This window comes from Mustelus asterias, chromosome 28, assembly GCF_964213995.1.
Source record: "Mustelus asterias chromosome 28, sMusAst1.hap1.1, whole genome shotgun sequence".
Lineage (NCBI taxonomy): Eukaryota > Metazoa > Chordata > Chondrichthyes > Carcharhiniformes > Triakidae > Mustelus > Mustelus asterias.
Window position 1 is genome coordinate 7,942,969 of NC_135828.1, and position 18,936 is coordinate 7,961,904.

At 48.3% G+C, this 18,936-nt stretch overlaps 1 protein-coding gene across 1 annotated transcript in view; it reads left to right on the forward strand.

The window, feature by feature from the left end:
• The window catches only part of ret (ret proto-oncogene receptor tyrosine kinase), a 53,537-nt gene extending 35,065 nt beyond the window's left edge, over positions 1–18,472 (forward strand). Inside the window, exons 10-16 of the mRNA XM_078199434.1 lie at positions 3,393–3,604; positions 6,151–6,273; positions 7,496–7,566; positions 8,288–8,425; positions 9,545–9,644; positions 14,672–14,819; positions 18,315–18,472. Coding sequence (XP_078055560.1) covers positions 3,393–3,604; positions 6,151–6,273; positions 7,496–7,566; positions 8,288–8,425; positions 9,545–9,644; positions 14,672–14,819; positions 18,315–18,472 — 950 coding nt within the window. The remainder of the gene's footprint in view (positions 1–3,392; positions 3,605–6,150; positions 6,274–7,495; positions 7,567–8,287; positions 8,426–9,544; positions 9,645–14,671; positions 14,820–18,314) is intronic.
• Positions 18,473–18,936: the final 464 nt, after the last annotated feature.

Sequence of the window (18,936 nt, forward strand, 5' to 3'; positions counted from 1 at the left end):
TCCAGGAGTCTCTTAAAAGACCCTATTGAGTTCGCCTCCACCACCACTGACGGCAGCCGATTCCACTCGCCCACCACCCTTTGTGTGAAAAACTTCCCCCCTAACATCTCCCCTGTACCTACCCCCCAGCACCCTAAACCTGTGTCCTCTCGTAGCAGCCATTTCCACCCTGGGAAAAAGCCTCTGAGAGTCCACCCGACCTATGCCTCTCAACATCTTATCTACCTCTATTAGGTCTCCTCTCATCCCACGTCCCTCCAAGGAGAAAAGACCGAGCTCCCTCAGCCTATCCTCATAAGGCATGCCACTCAATCCATTACGACAAAATGAACTCACTCACTCCGCAGGTGGTGCGGGAAGTGGGAACAAGACCATAGAAACCATAGAAACCCTACAGTGCAGAAGGAGGCCATTCGGCCCATCGAGTCTGCACCGACCACAATCCCACCCAGGCCCTACCCCCACATATTTACCCGCTAATCCCTCTAACCTACACATCCCAGGACTCTAAGGGACAATTTTTAACCTGGCCAATCAACCTAACCCGCACATCTTTGGACTGTTCGACAATAAAATTGATGCGCGACAATCAAGCACGTGGAACAAGGCTTCAGTATGCAAGACAGGTGCAAACTCAACTTAATTCTAAGATGTTGCTCAGGTTGAATCCAGGGGTGGGATTTTCCGGCTGCGCTCGCCCCAAGACCGGAAAATCCCGCCCGAGGTCAATGGATCTTTGCATGGTCCGTGTCCCACTCACCGTGACGGGCGGGACCGGAAAATTCCACCCCAGATTTCTTACTGAAAGCTTTTAAGGGAAACTGCGGCAGGACACTCTGTGAGTGACCCCAAGTGCCATGTTTCTGGAGGCAGGAATCAGTGCTCAGTCCAGTTGGGATGAATCCATTCTGTGCTTTGTGGGAATCGGAGACTGCGTTAGGTCCTGATGGGATTAAATCCAATGCCATGCTTTAATAGGGACTGGAGTTATATAGAATTTAATGTACAGAAAAGGCTGTTTGGCCCAATTGGTCTATGCTGAAAGCAAAATACTGTGGATGCGGGAAATCTAAAATAAAAACATAAAATGCTGGAAATACGTGGGTGGCACAGTGGTTAGCACTGCTGCCTCACAGCATCAGGGATCTGGGTTCGATTCCCTGCTTGAGTCACTGTCTGCAGAGTCTGCACGTTCTCCCCGTGTCTGCGTGGGTTTCCTCTGGGTGCTCCGGTTTCCTCCGAATGACATGCTGGTCAGATGCATTCGCTAAACTTTATTCGGCATGTGTGGAGAGAGAAACAGAGTGAACACAGTCATCAGAACTGATGGTGTCTGCTGGTGTTTATATGTCAAGCAAACCTCCATCAATCCCCACTTCATCTCATTACTGGCATAGCCTATTTCTTACTCCCTCATTAGTTAATCTGCTTTTCCACCTGGACTGTTCATCTCTGCAGCAGCGAGCTTCGTGATCTCACCTCTGTATTGGTAATAAAGTTACTCCTGAAATTCCTGATGGATTAATTAGTCACTGACCTCTGTTTATCAACCTTAGTTTTGGATTCGCCCAAAAGCCGGAATTTCTTCCCAATGTCTATCCTATCAAATTCCTGCGTCATTTTAAAGTTCTCTATTAGGTCACTCCCTCAACCTTCTCTTGTCTGAAGAAAATAGCCAGTTTGTCCAGTCTTTCAACCTGAACAACGCCAACTGGGGTGGCGGTGGCGTCATAGAAATCATAGAATCATAGAAATCATAGAAATCATAGAATCCCTACAGTACAGAAAGAGGCCATTCGGCCCATCGAGTCTGCACCGACCACAATCCCACCCAGGCCCTACCCCCATATCTACCCACTAATCCCTCCAACCCACGCATCTCAGGAAACTAAGGGCAATTTTTAGCATGGCCAATCAACCTAACCCGCACATCTTTGGACTGTGGGAGGAAACCGGAGCACCCGGAGGAAACCCACGCAGACACGAGGAGAATGTGCAAACTCCACGCAGACAGTGACCCAAGCCGGGAATCGAACCCAGGTCCCTGGAGCTGTGAAGCAGCAGTGCTAACCACTGTGCTACCGTGCTGCCCCAACCACTGTGCTACCGTGCGTAGTGCGTAGTGGTATTGTCGCTGGATTAGTAATCCAGAGACCCACGGCAAGGTCTGGGACCCGGGTTCGAATCCCAATACGGCAGATGGTGAAATTTGAATTCAATACAAATCAGTGGTGGGATATTCCGGCCGCTCCCACCCCAATGCCGGAAAATGGAGCCTGAGGTTAACAGACCTTTGTGTGATCCATGCCCCGCCCACTACGATTCTTGGAATGGCAAAATTCCAGTTCTGGAATTAAAAGTCTAATGATGACCATGAAACCGTTGTCGATCACCGTAAATCCTATCTGGTTCACGAATGTCCTTTAGGGAAGGAAATCTGCCATCCTTACCTGGTCTGGCCTACATGGGACTCCAGAGCCCACAGCAATGTGGTTGACTCTCAACTGCCCTCTGAAATTAGGGTAGACTCTCAGAGGCTATTTCCAAGGGCTGAAATGGTTGCTACGAGAGGACACAGGTTTAAGGTGCTGGGGGGTAGGTACAGAGGAGATGTCAGGGGTAAGTTTTTCACTCAGAGGGTGGTGGGTGAGTGGAATCGGCTGACGTCGGTGGTGGTGGAGGCAAACTCGTTGGGGTCTTTTAAGAGACTTCTGGATGAGTACATGGGATTTAATGGGATTGAGGGCTATAGATAGGCCTAGAGGTAGGGATATGATCGGCGCAACTTGTGGGCCGAAGGGCCTGTTTGTGCTGTGGCTTTCTATGTTCTATGTTCTATGAAATGGAAGGCAGTTTTGAATGAGCAATAAATGCTGGCCCAAAGCCAGCGATGCCCACACTGTGTGAATGAATAATACAAAAAAACTGATGTGATTAAATCCAGCCCTCTCTCCCTCATCCTCACCCTAAGCGCGATCCAGAAGGGAATGATTTTATTGGTAGAATCATAGAATCCCTCCAGTGCAGAAGGAGGCCATTCGGTCCATCGAGTCTACACCGACCACAATCCCACCCAGGACCTATCCCTGTAACCCCATGTATTTACCTCACTTATATCCCTGATATTAAGGGGCAATTTAGCCTGGCCAATCAACCTAGCCCGCACATCATTTGAACTGTGGGGGGAAATGGGAGCACCCAGAGGAAACCCACGCAGACACAGGGAGAAGGTACAGACTCCACACAGACAGTGACCAGAGGCCAGAATTAAACCCGGGTCCCTGGCGCTGTGAGGCAGCAGTGCTAACCGCTGTGCCACCGTGCTGTAAATGGTATATTGATATAAAACAAGGGGAGGTTCTTTGGCTCACCGCTACTCCTTTCTTCGGCAGGTCCTCTGTATCTTATTGTGGAATACGCCAAATATGGATCTCTGAGGAGTTTCCTGAGGGAAAGTCGCAAAGTCGGCCCCAGTTACTTGGGTGAAGGCAATCGAAATTCCAGTTACCTGGATAATCCGGATGAGCGGGCCCTGACCATGGGAGACTTGATATCCTTCGCCTGGCAGATCTCCCGTGGGATGCAGTACCTGTCTGAAATGAAGGTGATCCTTTATGCTTTTTGCATACATGGTTGGTGTTGAAGGTGTTGAGAGGCTGAGGCTCACGTGATGTTTGGAGATGAGCTATGTGCTTATTATCCGAGTCTCCCCTGTGAATCACTCCCCACTGGTCTGAGTAGTCAACGCATCTCCTTCTGGGTCAGAATGGGCAGCGATCAAATCCCACTCCAGACAAACCAGGTAAAGAGTGATCAGAACTGTAACTGTGAGCTCTGGATTGACTCTGGATCCACTGGTGTATTTGCATTCAGTGGCTGTGAGTGTCATCATTTTGAGATGTGGGAGCCCTCTGTTTAGGAGTAACCCACTCCCACATCAGATGACTTAGAGATGTTCATGTCCTTGGAAGGAGTGTACAGTGTATCAGCCTGCCAATCATAGAATCATCATAGAATCCTACAGTGCAGAAGGAGGCCATTTGGCCCATCGAGTCTGCACTGACCACAATCCCACCCAGGCCCTATCCCCATAACTCCATTCATTTACCCTAGTTAGTCCCCTGACACAAAGGGGCAATTTAGCATGGCCAATCCACCTAACCCGCACATCTTTGGAGTGTGGGAGGAAACCGGAGCACCCGGAGGAAACCCTCGCAGACAGGGGAGAATGTGCAAACTCCACACAGATAGTGACCCAAGGCCGGAATTGAACCTGGATCGCTGGCACTGTGAGGCAGCAGCGCTAACCACTGTGCCACCGTGCCGCCCCTTCTAGTGCATCACGCCCATGATAGATTCCTCGCTGTTCGAGCATTTCCAAGCTGGAAGATGTTTTAAAATTCACTCGTGGGACACGGGCGCCGCTGGCGGGGGGCCAGCACTTATTGTCCATCCCTAGTTGTCCTTGAGAAGGTGGTGGTGAGCTGCCTTCTTGAATCGCTGCAGTCCACTTGCTGTGGGTTGACCCACAATGCCATTAGGGAGGGAATTCCAGGATTTTGACTCAGCGACTGCAAAAGAACGGCGATATATTTCCAACTCAGAACAATGAGTGACTTGGAGGGGAACTTGCTGTGTTGGTGTTCCTATGTATCTGCTGCTCTTATCCTTCTAGATGGAAGTGGTTGTGGATTTGGAAGGTGCTGCCTAAGGATCTTGCTGCAGTGCATCTTGTTATCTCTTGTGGGTCCTTTCATGACTGAAAATTCCGATTTGGGACTGACATGCATGTTCACAAACATGTTGTGGCTATTGGTGCTCGGGGGAACCTCTGCCGCTGTGCCAGTTCTGACCCCTCTCCGGGTATATCGGGCATTGCGAGTTTGGGGTAGAAGGCCCTTGAGAAATGCTGAACCAGATTTCGGTCCTTGCCTCCACATGGGCTTGTCTCCGAAGTGCAGTGTTCGCCTAAGAGTGGTGGTCTGCAAGGCAGATGTTTGTAAGGTTTTTTTTAGGGTATCATTGTACCCTTTCTACTGACCACTGTGATGTTGTTTACCCTGAGACAGTTCCCCATAGAAGGGATTTCTGTCATCATCCAGCTGTGTTAGGGGAGCCAGTGGCGTAGTGGTATTGTCGCTGGACTTGCAATCCAGAGACTCGGGGTAATGCTCTGGGGACCCGGGGGTTCGAATCCCACCTCAGCGGATGGTGAAATTTGAATTCAATAAAAAATCTGGAATTAAAAGATGACCATGAAACCATTGTTAATTGTCGCTAAAAATCCATCTGATTCACTATTGTCCTTTCGGGAAGGAAATCTGCCGTCCTTACCCGGTCTGGCCGGCACGGTGGCACATTGGTTAGCATTGCTGCCTCACAGCGCCAGGGACCTGAGTTCAATTCTGGCCTCGGGTCTCTGTGTGGAGTTTGCACGTTCTCCCTGTATTTGCGTGGGTTTCCTCCGGGTGCTCCGGTTTCCTCCCACAGTCCGAAAGATGTGCGGGTTAGGTTGATTGGCCATGTTAAATTGACCCTCGTGTCAGGGGGATTAACAGGATAAATATGTGGGGTTATGGGGATAGGGCCAGGGCGGTATTGTGGTCGGTGCAGATGCGATGGGCCAAATGGCCTCCTTCTGCACTGTAGGGATTCTATGGATTCTATATGACTCCAAATCCACAGCAATGTGGTTGACTCTTAACTGCCCTCTGAAAAGGCCCAACAAGCCACTCAGTTCAAGGGGCAATTAGGGATGGGCAATAAATGCTGGTCCAGCCAGTGACGGCAACATCCCATGAAAGAATAAAGGAAGGAGACATAACCTATCCATCTAAGTTGAAAATTCAACACAGGTAGGCATCACACTCTTCTTCAAAGAAAGAACTAAAGAAACTTCTCACTCGCTAAATTAATTGGACGATTGTTGATATAGTTGGTTCAGCCGTGAGCTGTAACCACTTGTTAAGCAGCTCAGTATAACCAGTGAGTGACCTGAATGTTCCTCCACCCAGCAACCCATTACAGAATTCACTGTGTGTGAGGTGATACCGAGAGCCAGAAGCCAGACCTGTTAGATATTGTGGCCTTGCATTTTAATGTGGCCTGTCCATCTGTCTAGCTGCTTTCATCATGGTGTTTTCCTCCTAGCTTGTCCATCGTGACCTGGCAGCGCGGAATGTTCTGGTTGCAGAAGGACGCAAGATGAAGATCTCCGATTTTGGGCTCTCCAGGGATGTTTATGAGGAGGACTCGTACGTAAAAAGAAGCAAGGTATTGTGTACTTACTTTAATCATCCATCATCGACAAACATCCCTCAGTGTGCTGCATGCAAAATAATGCATCCTGTTCGTGCGGCACTCCACAGCTCCAGTGGCTTTTTATGACTTACTTCAGAAAGCTTCTAGCTTTGAGAAGATCATTCAGTGGGAAGGTGGTGATGGGGTAGCACAGTGGTTAGCACTGCTGCCTCACAGCACCAGGGACCCGGGATCAATCCTGGCCTCGGGTCACTGTCTGTGTGGAGTTTGCACTTTCTCCTCATGTCTGCGTGGGTTTCCTCCGGGTGCTCCGGTTTCCTCCCACAGTCCAAAGATGTGAAGGTTAGATTGATTGGCCGTGCTAAATTCTCCCTCAGTGTACCTTTAGTGTCAGGGGGATTAGCAGGGTAAATATGTGGGGTTATGGGGATAGGGACTGTTGTCGGTGCAGGCTCGATGGGCCGAATAGCCTCCTTCTGCACTGTAGGGATTCTATGATTGTATAAATCAATGAAATAAAAAGGCAGTCGGGGAGATGACCCTCAGGCCCATCTTTGCTCACGTGAGCCTGGAACTGGCTACTTTCAGCACCTCCCATTCATTCTCCATAGAAGGGAGGTCGGCAGCCTGGGGAGAGACGCTTCATCAGGATTGGTTAGAATGAAGAGCTGGTAGGGAGGAAGAGGTATTTGTCTCCTTAGTAGCTTCACCTGTGATGATAAATAGGTGGGGTTCCTTCCTGCCTCACATTGAACCGTAAGAGTTTTAACAACACCAGGTTAAAGTCCAACAGGTTTATTTGGTAGCAAATGCCACTAGCTTTCGGAGCACTGCTCCTTCATCAGATGGAGTTGATATCTGCTCTCAAACAGGGCACAGAGACACAAAATCAAGTTATAGAATACTGATTAGAATGCAAATCTCTACAGCCAACCAGGTCTTAAAGATACAGACAATGTATTCTATAACTTGATTTTGTGTCTCTGTGCCCTGTTTGAGAGCAGATATCAACTCCATCTGATGAAGGAGCAGCGCTCCGAAAGCTAGTGGCATTTGCTACCAAATAAACCTGTTGGACTTTAACCTGGTGTTGTTAAAACTCTTACTGTGTTTACCCCAGTCCAACACCGGCATCTCCACATCATCACATTGTACCCCCATCTGCTGAGAGAAGGGACAGGATGACATTTCCAACGAGTGTTTTTTTTTCTCCTTTGCTTTCGCTGTTCTGTAGGGACGGATTCCTGTCAAGTGGATGGCAATTGAGTCTTTGTTTGATCACATCTACACCTCACAAAGCGATGTGTAAGTTATTTGAGTTTGATTTATCATTGTCACATGTATTAGCATACAGTGAAAAGTATTGTTTCTTGCGCGCTCTACAGACAAAGCATACCGTTCATAGAGAAGGAAAGGAGAGGGTGCAGAATGTAGTGTTACAGTCATAGCTAGGGTGTGGAGAAAGATCAACTTAGTGCAAGATAGGTCCATTCAAAAGTCTGATGGCAGCAGGGAAGAAGCTGTTCTTGAGTCGGTTGGTACGTGACCTCAGACTTTTGTATCTTTTTCCCCGATGGAAGAAGGTAGAAGAGAGAATGTCGGGGGCCCTTGATTATGCCGGCTCTGGCTCACCATCATGTCTGTGATTCGAATCGGGAAACACAGATTATCCTTCATTGATGCCAATTTCAGGGCAGTAACTGACAAAATCGGCGCATTTATGTTATGGACAAGCCAAAGGTCGGGATAAATTAGTGGAAAATCGGAATCGTGCGCTCTGACCCCATTTCCCTGCATTGTTTTATATCCTTCCTTTTCAAATAGACATCAAATTCCCTTTCACTACATCAATGTCAACTTGTACTAAAATATTTCGTCTAATTCGGCACAGAGCCAATAATCACTCTCGACTGTCCAACTGAGTCAGTCACTGCCTGAACCAAATAAGCCACTAGGCCAACTCCTGGAAGGGCCATTGTTACCAATGGTGAGTAATAACCCGACTTTCTTCCCTTTCTCCTTCCAGATGGTCTTTTGGAATTCTCCTATGGGAGATAGTGACACTGGGTGGAAATCCATATCCTGGAATTGCCCCTGAACGTCTCTTCAATCTCCTGAAAACGGGATACCGGATGGAGAGACCGGAAAACTGCAGTGAGGAAATGTACGGCAAACTTTTAAAGCCATGCAGCAATGGGTAGAATTTCTGAATTAGCATTCTTCATACAGCACAACAGTACTGTGAATGCAAAGGTGTACGCGGGATGGAGAGGTGTACACGGGATGGGGAGGTGTACGCGGGATGGGGAGGTGTACACTATATGGGGAGGTGTACACGGGATGGGGAGGTGTACACGATATGGGGAGGTGTACGCGGGATGGGGAGGTGTACACGATATGGGGAGGTGTACACGGGATGGGGAGGTGTACGCGGGATGGGGAGGTGTACGCGGGATGGGGAGGTGTACGCGGGATGGGGAGGTGTACGCGGGATGGGGAGGTGTACACGATATGGGGAGGTGTATGCGGGATGGGGAGGTGTACGCGGGATGGGGAGGTGTACACGATATGGGGAGGTGTACACGGGATGGGGAGGTGTACGCGGGATGGGGAGGTGTACGCGGGATGGGGAGGTGTACGCGGGATGGGGAGCTGTACACGATATGGGGAGGTGTACGCGGGATGGGGAGGTGTACGCGGGATGGGGAGGTGTACGCGGGATGGGGAGGTGTACGCTGGATGGGGAGGTGTACACGATATGGGGAGGTGTACGCGGGATGGGGAGGTGTACGCGGGATGGGGAGGTGTACGCGGGATGGGGAGGTGTACGCGGGATGGGGAGGTGTACGCGGGATGGGGAGGTGTACCCTGGATTGGGGAGGTGTACCCTGGATTGGGGAACTGGATTGGGGAAGCGCACCCTGGGTTGGGGAGGTGTACACTGGATTGGGGAGGTGTACACTGGGTTGGGGAGGTGTACACTGGATGGGGAAGTGTGCATTGGATTGGGAAGGTGAACGCAGGATGGGGAAATGTACATTGGATTGGGGAGGTGTGTGTCTGCGGGATGGGGAGGTGTACGCGGGATGGGGAGGTGTGCACGAAATGGGGAAGTGTGCATTGAATTGGGGAGGTGTGCACTGGATGGGGAGGTGTGTGCTGGATTGGGGAGGTTAACCTCACCTGTCACCGATACAGTCGCAGTTGCAACTTGCAAACACTATAATTCTCTCTCTTCCTCAGGTACGGTAGGTGATGTAACTGTGATGTAATTCTCCCTCAGGTACAATTTGATGTTGCGATGTTGGAAACAAGAGCCAGACAAACGGCCGACATTTGCAGAAATCAGCAAAGAGTTGGAGAAAATGATGGTGAAAAGTCGGGTCAGTACAATGTCTCACTGGCATCCTGGCCTCCTGCAAGTTTCACACAATTTTTATTTGGTTAAAAAGCTTTGGGAAAGGATGACATCACTGAATGTAGGGCGTCACCAAGGTTGAGAAGAATAAAGTAAATGATTAAATAGATCAGGAAGTGGCACCATAGAATAGTTACAGGACAGAAGGAGGCCATTCGAGCCAGTGTGTCTGTGCAGTTCTGTGCAAGAGTAACTCACTCGCTGAAATTCCCCAGTCCTGTCCTCGTGGCCCTGCAATTTTTCCTTTTCAGATAATGACCCAATTCTCCTTTTGAAGGCTGCAGTTGGCACTGCCTCCATCATACTGTTAGACAGGGCATCCCAGATCCTAAACACTCACCGCATCAGAAAGATTCCCTCCTCCCCCCTCACGATTGCTCTGTTTGCCAATCGCCTTCAATCTGTGCCCCCTCCTTCTCAATCATCCCACCAATGGGAACAGCTTTTCCCTACCCATCATGATTTTGAACATCTCCATCAAAACTCCTCTCTCCCTTCCCTTCTCCAGGGAGAACCTAGCCAGTTTCTTCAAGCTGGGACTTTTAGGCTGTGTGAGATTGGAAAGATTGCAGTGATGAGGAGTTCTAGAACTTGCGGGTACTGCAGTGGATTTGTTAGGGAGCAGATCAGAAACTCCAAGGTATATATTAACGTTAGCCTGGACCCCAACTTTGTTTGATTTTGGCAAATTCTATTTTAGTGCGAGCGTAAGGTGTTTTGCTCCCTGTGTGAATTCTATTGATCCTCTAGCAAGCTTTTATTAAAACTTATTTAACGACACAGTTAAAATATAACAAAAAGAATTAGCATAACTTTTACCAATTAAAATACTTAGATATGACAAGGTATAAAATGTTAACAGCTAGCTATCTCTATAGTTCCAATTTAAGCAATACCCCTACAAAGATATATTGTTCTTCAGAATCACTTACCACACGTGAATGCTAGGTTTCCAGCCTTTTAACCCCTCTTGTAGAGATACAGAAAGATACCTGCCTTCTGACTCCCATACTGCAGCCTCCAGAGAAAGATCTATCTTCAAACAACAGGACTTCAGATAGAGAGATCTATTTTCTGGCAGGTCCCAGTCTCCAATCTCCAGAGAGAGAAAGCTCTAAATGGGAGATTTCTCTCAAGATCCTAAGCAGCAACAGAGCTTGTGTCTCTCTGTGAGCCTAGCCCCGCCCAATCACATGATTTTTCCCCGTCAATCAACCTGATCAAACCCTACTCTGAAAAATCCCAGGGAAAAACACTAACAATACTGTATTCGTCCAGATTAAAACAAACATTCTAACAATTAGGATCAATCCTGCTTCTGCAGCATCAACATTTAGGCTGGAGGTTACAGACAAAGCGGCACCGGTAAATAGAACTGACTCATAAAAATAGTCCTGTACAAGAAACGTGACACAAATACATTTCTTAAAGGCACTGTATCATTAGAGAATATGTATGAGTAGGAGATTGTGTGATGAACCTTTATATTGACTATAAAGGTTGAAGAGCATTGTAAATGTTTGGAACTCAGAACATGTAGAGGATTTTGAAGGAGCCTCAAACGTTATAGTAATCAGATAAATAGTGACACAAAGAACAACTTGAGAGGGAAGTTGCTGGCTAGGCGGGGCAGGGATGTCCATTAGTTGAAAAACTCTCATATCGCCTTTCAAAGCAATGGAAAACCTGTTAGAAGAATCACTTGGAGTATAAGTGCAGGATTCAAGACATGGGAGGGTTCAAACGTTATGTAAAGAAGTTTGAGAAGGAAACTAACTTTTTGACTCGAAAGGTCTTTTTGGAAGGAGCTTCAGAGACCAATAAAAACAGATTCCTCTGAATATTACAGATTCCTATTTTCTAAAGAGCCTCAACATGCTTAATCCATCTGATAGTTGTGATCTTTTAGCTCGAGTACCATCCTTGCCGTTTTCTTTTTCTGTACCCTCACCACTGCCTCCATATCTGTTTGGAAATGCGCACAAGGGTGAGGACAGTTTTCCCCTGCCTAACCTTGGAAACAGACAGTGTCTGTGCCACCCAGATTCCTGATATGTGCCCCTGTTGTGTCAAACTCTGCACCAAGGGCACCGAAGTGTATATCTCACTCCCAATCAGTGCAGAGGAGCAGGAGAAGCCCATTCAACACCCCCCTCCATCGTTCTATTTGATCATAGCTGATCTCTACCCATACTCTTTTTATGTTTTTATCTGCCTTTTCTCAACCTCTCTTGCCATCCCCACCTAATCCAAATCTAGGGTGGGTTTTTCTTTTGGCCACACTCGCCCCAAGGCCGGAAATTCGCGCCCGAGGTCAATGGATCTTTGCGTGGTCGTCTGTTTCCCCCCTTCTTCCCCCCCCCCCCCCCCACCCCCCCCCCCCCCACCCCCGACCGAGGCGGGTGGGATGGGAAAATTCCGCCCTAGCATCCCAGCTTTGAAATTTTAAGATCACCCCCTCAACATTCACAGCCATTTGGTCGGAGCGGTGGGGGGAGGGGGTGATGGTGGGGGGGGGGGGGGTGGGGAGGGGGTGATGGTTGGGGGGGGGGGGGGGAGGGAAGATGAGAATTCCAGATACTCTGTATATGAAAGATTGCTTCCAGATTTCACTCCTGAGTGATGCATGTAGGGTGTTGGTTCGGCAGGTATGAAGAAATCTTTGTAATCATACATCGGTTAACTGTGAGTCTTTCCTGACGCCTAGAATTATTTACAAATATACAGTAAACTGTAACTGTATACAGTAAAGAATACAAGCTCAAAGCTGTCTCCATGCTGGCTGGCACACACGTCTCTGTCCAATACTAGATTGATCCTGGATTCAGGTCATGTGCTCTCTTACATCACTGTGTGGGCAGCACTGTATTCAGTCCCACATTAACGCTGTATGTGCCAAATCCTCATCGAGTCCATAGAATCCCTGCAGTGCGGAAGGAGGCCATTCGGCCCATCGAGCCTGCGCTGACAACAATCCCACCCAGGCCCTATCCCCGTAATTCCACGTAGTTACCCTGCTAATCCCCCTGATAGTAAGGGGCAATTTAGCATGGCCAATCCACCTAACCTACATGTCTTTGGACTGTGGGAGGAAACCGGAGCACCCGGAGGAAACCCACGCAGGCACGGGGAAACAGTCACCCGAGGGCGGAATTTAACCCAGGTCCCTGGCGCTGTGAGGAAGCAATGCTGGCCACGGTGCCTCCTGTACAGAGGGACCATGTACAGTCACTATCTAATGTTTTCTTATTCAGGATTTCCCCAGGATATCTTCTCCATCGCTTTAGAATCTAGCTATTTGTCTGGAACAGGAAGGGGTTAATTCAATTCTTGCCGTCTGCTTGTATTCTGGTGCCATATTATAGGTTGTAAATCACTGGGAGAAACCAGCCAATAGCCATCTGCATGTCCAATGACCAATCAGATTAGATCAGCTATGTAAATGAGTATAAAAAGATGGAAATCAGTTAAGCCTTATCACAGCTAGTGTCAGAAACACTTCAATGGAATGATAATCGGCAATTTATTGTACAAAGTCACATTCTCCCTCCCTTGCTCTCTGGCTGATTCTGTTCCATTTGTTCTCTACACCCCTGCCCTCTCCATCATTTTCTACTTGTCTTCCTGCCTGTTTCTCTTCATCAATAAAGCTCTAAATCTGTCTCTCCCATCACTCTATCCTCTCTGCAACTTACTGCGGATGCTGGAATCTGAAACAAAAACAGAAAATGCTGGAAAATCTCAGCAGGTCTGACAGCATCTGTTGAGTAAAAATAGAGCCAATGTTTCGAGTCTGTGAAGGGTCACCCAGACTCGAAATGTTAGCTCTATTCTCTCTCCACAGAGGCTGTCAGACCTGCTGTTTTTCCAGCATTTTCTATTTTGTGACTCTATCCTCTCTGTTGCCTCTCTCTATCTATCTCTCTATCACTCGCACTCTCGCGCACTCTATCGCTCCATCTCTCTCTTTCTCTCTCTCTATCTATCTCTATTGCTGGATCACTCCATCTCTCTATCTCTCTCTATCTTTCTCTCTATCACTCTTTCTCGATCGCTCTTTCTTTCTCTATCCCTCTCTCTCTATCGCTCTTTCTCTCTATCTCTCTCTCCCTATCGCTCTATCTCTTTTGCTCTATCACTCTCTCCCTATCGCTCTATCTCTCTCTCTATCGCTCTATCTCACTCTCTCTATTGCTCTCTCTCTCTCTATCGCTATATCTCTCTCTCCCTATCGCTCTATCTCTCTCTCTCGCTCTATCGCTCTCTCTCTCTATTGCTCTATCTCTCTCCCTGTCTCTCTCTATCGCTCTATTTCTCTCTCTCTATCGCTCTATTTCTCTCTCTCTATCGCACTATTTCTCTCTATCGCTCTATTTCTCTCTCTCTATCGCTCTATTTCTCTCTCTCTATTGCTCTATCTCTCTCCCTGTCTCTCTCTCTCTATCGCTCTATCTCTCTCTCTCTATCGCTCTATTTCTCTCTCTCTATCGCACTATTTCTCTCTCTTTATCGCTCTAATTCTCTCTCTCTATTGCTCTATCTCTCTCCCTGTCTCTCTCTATCGCTCTATTTCTCTATCGCTCTATCTCTCTATCATTCTATCTCTGTGGGTGGAATTTTCTGGTCCTGCCAACATTGACCCCCTGCTGCGGGTTCCCTGGTGGCAGGACGGGCAAGCTGTGCAAATTGCTATTGATGTTGGTGGGACTGGAAGATCCTATCGAGGGCATGTGGCAAACCCCCACGGGAAAGGCTGCCGCGGGGGGGCTGGAAAATTCCGGCCTGAATCTTTCTCTTTCTATCCTCTACATCTCTATCTTTCTTTCTATAAACACCTCCCCTCTCCACACACTCTCTCTCTCTATCTATCTATCATTTTATCTCTCTAGCTTTTCTCTCTCTCTCCTCCTCCATCTCACGTGTGTTTGGCTGGATTTTTGTTCTTGACGGAAGCGCTGAGCGAAGGTTTCTGTTTTCTTTTCCTGTCTCTAGGACTACCTGGACCTTGCAGCCTCCACACCGTCAGACTCCCTGCTCTATGATGACGGAGTGGCCGAGGAAGAGACACCATTGGTAGACTGTAACAATGCTTCCCTCCCTCGGTCCCTCCCCTCCACATGGATTGAAAACAAACTCTACGGTAGAATTTCACATGCATTTACTAGATTCTAAGCTCGTTTTCTGAAGCACTGCTGCAGCCGATGGCCCCGTTTATACTCAGCGCCTTCAAGATTGGGGAAACAGAGGGTTGGCCCAGACCTACAAATACTCCATTGAATGCTCTGGATTCATTGAATTCAGGTGCAGTGCATGCGTAGCAGAGCCCACTCCCCTCCCTCATTACACAAACCTACATATGGAAAACTCGGCCTATACACACATGATATAATTAGCCCCCTCTACATTTTCTCTGTGGCTTATTGGAGGGCAGTAGGCACTTTTTAAGGATCCTTAAATAACTTGGTCACATCTCTCTCTCTCTCTCTTATATTTAATGTATAATTGGTAGAGATTCTTGGTAATTATTTGCAGACTTCTCACTAAATCCACAATCACAGCATCCTTTTATGCCAAGGACATAATTAGTGGCCATTTCCACTGGTAAGAATCTCTGCCTTCACACACACTACCAAATTTTGCTACTAAATAAACCTATTGGACTTTAACCTGGTGTTGTGAGACTTCTTACTGCGTTTACCCCAGTCCAACGCCGGCATCTCCACACTATTTACACACACAACGCAGTACCAAACAACAGAGAGAGAGGGATGGTGGCATAGTGACAAGGCTAATGCTCTGGGGACTTGGGTTCGAATCCCACCGTTCAATTAATCAATCTGGAATTATAAAGCTAGTCTCAGTAATGGTGACCATGAAACTGTCTTAGTTGTCATAAAAACCCGTCTGGAGTTTCACTGATGTCCTTTAGGGAAGGAAATCTGCCGTCCTTACCCAGTCTGGCCTACATGTGACTCCAGACCCACACATCTTAACTGTCCTCTGAAAGAGGCAAGTTAGGGGTGAGCAAAACAAATGCTGGTCTTGCCAGTGATGCCCATATCTCTCGCACACACACCTTTTTAAATTATTTGCAACCATGTAATCCCTCTCGTGGCTGTTTGTTTATTGACTTTCTGGTCCATTTCTCAATCCTCATTGGCCCTGTCCGTGTACAGTGAGAATAAATCTAGTGTTATACACATGTATACAAGAGTTTTCACACACACACATGGACACATGCACACACACATGGACACATGCACACACACATGGACTCAAACCCATGGACACTTACACACACTGACACGGATGCTTACACACATGAACATGGACACTTACGGACACGGACACTTACGGACACGGACACACACGGACATGGACATACACACGGACATGGACACACACATATACACAGACACGCACACACGGACACACACACGGACACACACACGGACATGGACACACACACGGACATACACACGGACACACACACACGGACACACACACGGACACACACACACGGACACACAGACGGACACACACACACACGGACACACACACACACACACACACAGTAATCATCCACTCCCCATATAGACACTAATCATTGTATTCATCCCCTCCCCAACCTTATTACAGCCCCTCGAACCCATCCAGACACAATCAGTCCTTCTCAACCCCACAAACACAGTGTAATCAGCCTCTCAGACCCCTAAACCCTCACACTATAATCAGCCTCTCTCTGCCTGCACCCTACATGCAAACTGTCATCAACCCGATCTTTCCCACTCTTGTTGGTTACATTGCTGAGCTGGCTGCTACTTTCACATTGATACCCAGTGATTGTAGAGCCCATCATTGGGAAAGGAGCAGTAAAACTCTGAGGAACGCTCCCAATCCGATTCCCGATGCATGAATAACAAGCAGTGGGCAGACAGGGCACCTCACACAGTGCAGTATAACTCCAGTGTAATGTAATTCTGAGTTTCAAATTCTCTGGGCAATTTGTGAACTGACCGCTGTGTCTTTTCATAGAATCCCTACTGTGCAGAAGGAGGCCATTCGGCCCATCGAGCCTGCACTGACAACAATCCCACTCAGGCCCTATCCTCATAACCCCATGCAGGAAACCCACGCAGACGCGGGGAGAACATGTAAACTCCACACAATCACCCGAGGCCGGAATTGAACCCGGGTCCCTGGCACTGTGAGGCAGCAATGCTAACCACTGTGCCACCGTGCCGCAAGGTGGTGACCAGGTCCCATAGGTTTGTTCTCCTTAAGTAGGCACTCCCGTGTGTACAGGAATGCACCTGTGCTCTCTCCCGTTGGGCAATGACAGTTTGAGTCGTAATATATCTCTAATTTACAGGCTATACTCTGTATGCTACCCCAATCTCACAAGAACACAAGACATAGGAGCAAGAGTAGATGATCTGGCTCCTTCAGCCTGCCAGTAAGATCATGGCTTACGACTCCCCCTGTAGTTCAAACATCGGTCTCTCAACTAATTACAGAGCACTGATAACTCCACGTTTGACTGTAGCCTCATTCTGAGGCCCTCAATTAATAATAGTCCGTCTCTCGCAAACTTTGCCCTCAGTGTCAGTATCTCAGTTTCTAACATTCTCTCTCTCTCATATACACCACCCCCTCAGTATAAAGTTCTCAGTTAATCCTTTCTCCATTATAAATTTGTGACCAATTAGTTGTTCACATCCAGTGTCATAATGGAGCAAGCTTCACTCCTGTCATTATTAAGGGTAGAATTACACAAAACTGGTGAAATAGACCTGGGGACTTTTCCACCAACCCAGGCAGACATTGAACATTCTGTTCTGGTCATACCCCCTCTCTCTGCTGAGGCCAAGACTCACAGATATTGGAAGCCTCACCCCCAATGGGTGCAGTGAGATTCCCCCTCAGTGCGGTTGATTGAGAGGGGAATGGGGTTATTGGGGGGGGGGGGTGATGGATGTTAGTGGGCCCAGAGACGGTGTCGATTACATGACAAAATCACCAGCTTCTCAAGAAAGGGGGCTCTTGTAACGGAATCACACACAACAAGAGTCGCATCTTTATCCCGTTATGTCCTTTCTCCCGTAAATTGTCACCACCTCCCTCCAACCCCTCCACCGCCCCCTCCCCAAAATAGCGAACACGAGATGGCTTAAAGCCATCGACAGGAATTCTACCGCCCCACCCGACCCGCAACGGAATCGGATGGGGGCGGACGACGGAGATGCCCGTTGACCTCGGGCGGGAATTTCCGGACTCGCTCGAGCGAGGCTGGAAAGTCCCTGCCCGGCCGTTTGAGCCTCGAGGCCTCGGAGGCGCAAAAACCATCCAGACCTCAAACAAAGGTCAGAGGCAAACAAAAACAGAAGTAGCATCGGAACACTGCAGCAGGCTCTTTGATGTTCCTTTTGAAAGTTATTATTTATAATGAATTTTTTTTAATTGAAGAGTTTTTTTGCCCCTTAACAAGTGGGGCTTGTGTTGACACGTGCACTGGGTCAGGTACGGTGTGTTTGGTGAGATTAATTGACCGCGCCTAAATCTTATCTTTTTCTTTTTTTTGTCGTGGTTTTTTTTCCCCCACTTGTGCAGAAAAAATTATCTGTTTCGTTTTTAGGCATCTCGTATCCCAGCTGGCCTGAAGACAACCCTGTCCCCATCACGAGATTCGATGGAACTAACTCAGTCTTTACAAGATATGCAAATGATAGTGTCTATGCTAACTGGATGGTGTCACCGACAGTTGTAAAATTTATGGAGCGGTGTGATAGTTAATAATAAAACAAAACCAAACACCAAAAACGCCCAAGGAAAAGCCAACCAAACTGCGCACACACACACACACACACACACGGTCACACCTCACCAAAACACACACTCTCGTTCTCTCTCCTCCTGCTCTCCCTCCTCCTAGAGCTGCACACGCTTAAGCCACGTGTATGTTAGTTCTGATACGGATCCACCGTATGAGCGAATGGGGTCGGGCGACTCGCGCTCTGAACCCTCTGCTGGTGACCTGTCCCCTTCATGGCTGAATCCCCTCTACCCTCCCCCCCCCCCCCCCCCCCCCGCGACCCCAGTTGGGGGGGGGGGGGGTGTCGCACGGCTGGGAGGTAGGCCGCAGCGACTGGATCCCCCACTCCCAAGGGGTGCGGGGTCGCGATTCCCCTGGGATAACCAGTAGAGGAAGGTGGAGGGCGTGGGGGAGTGGGTTGGGGGGCTGCTTGGTGTGCCCGAGA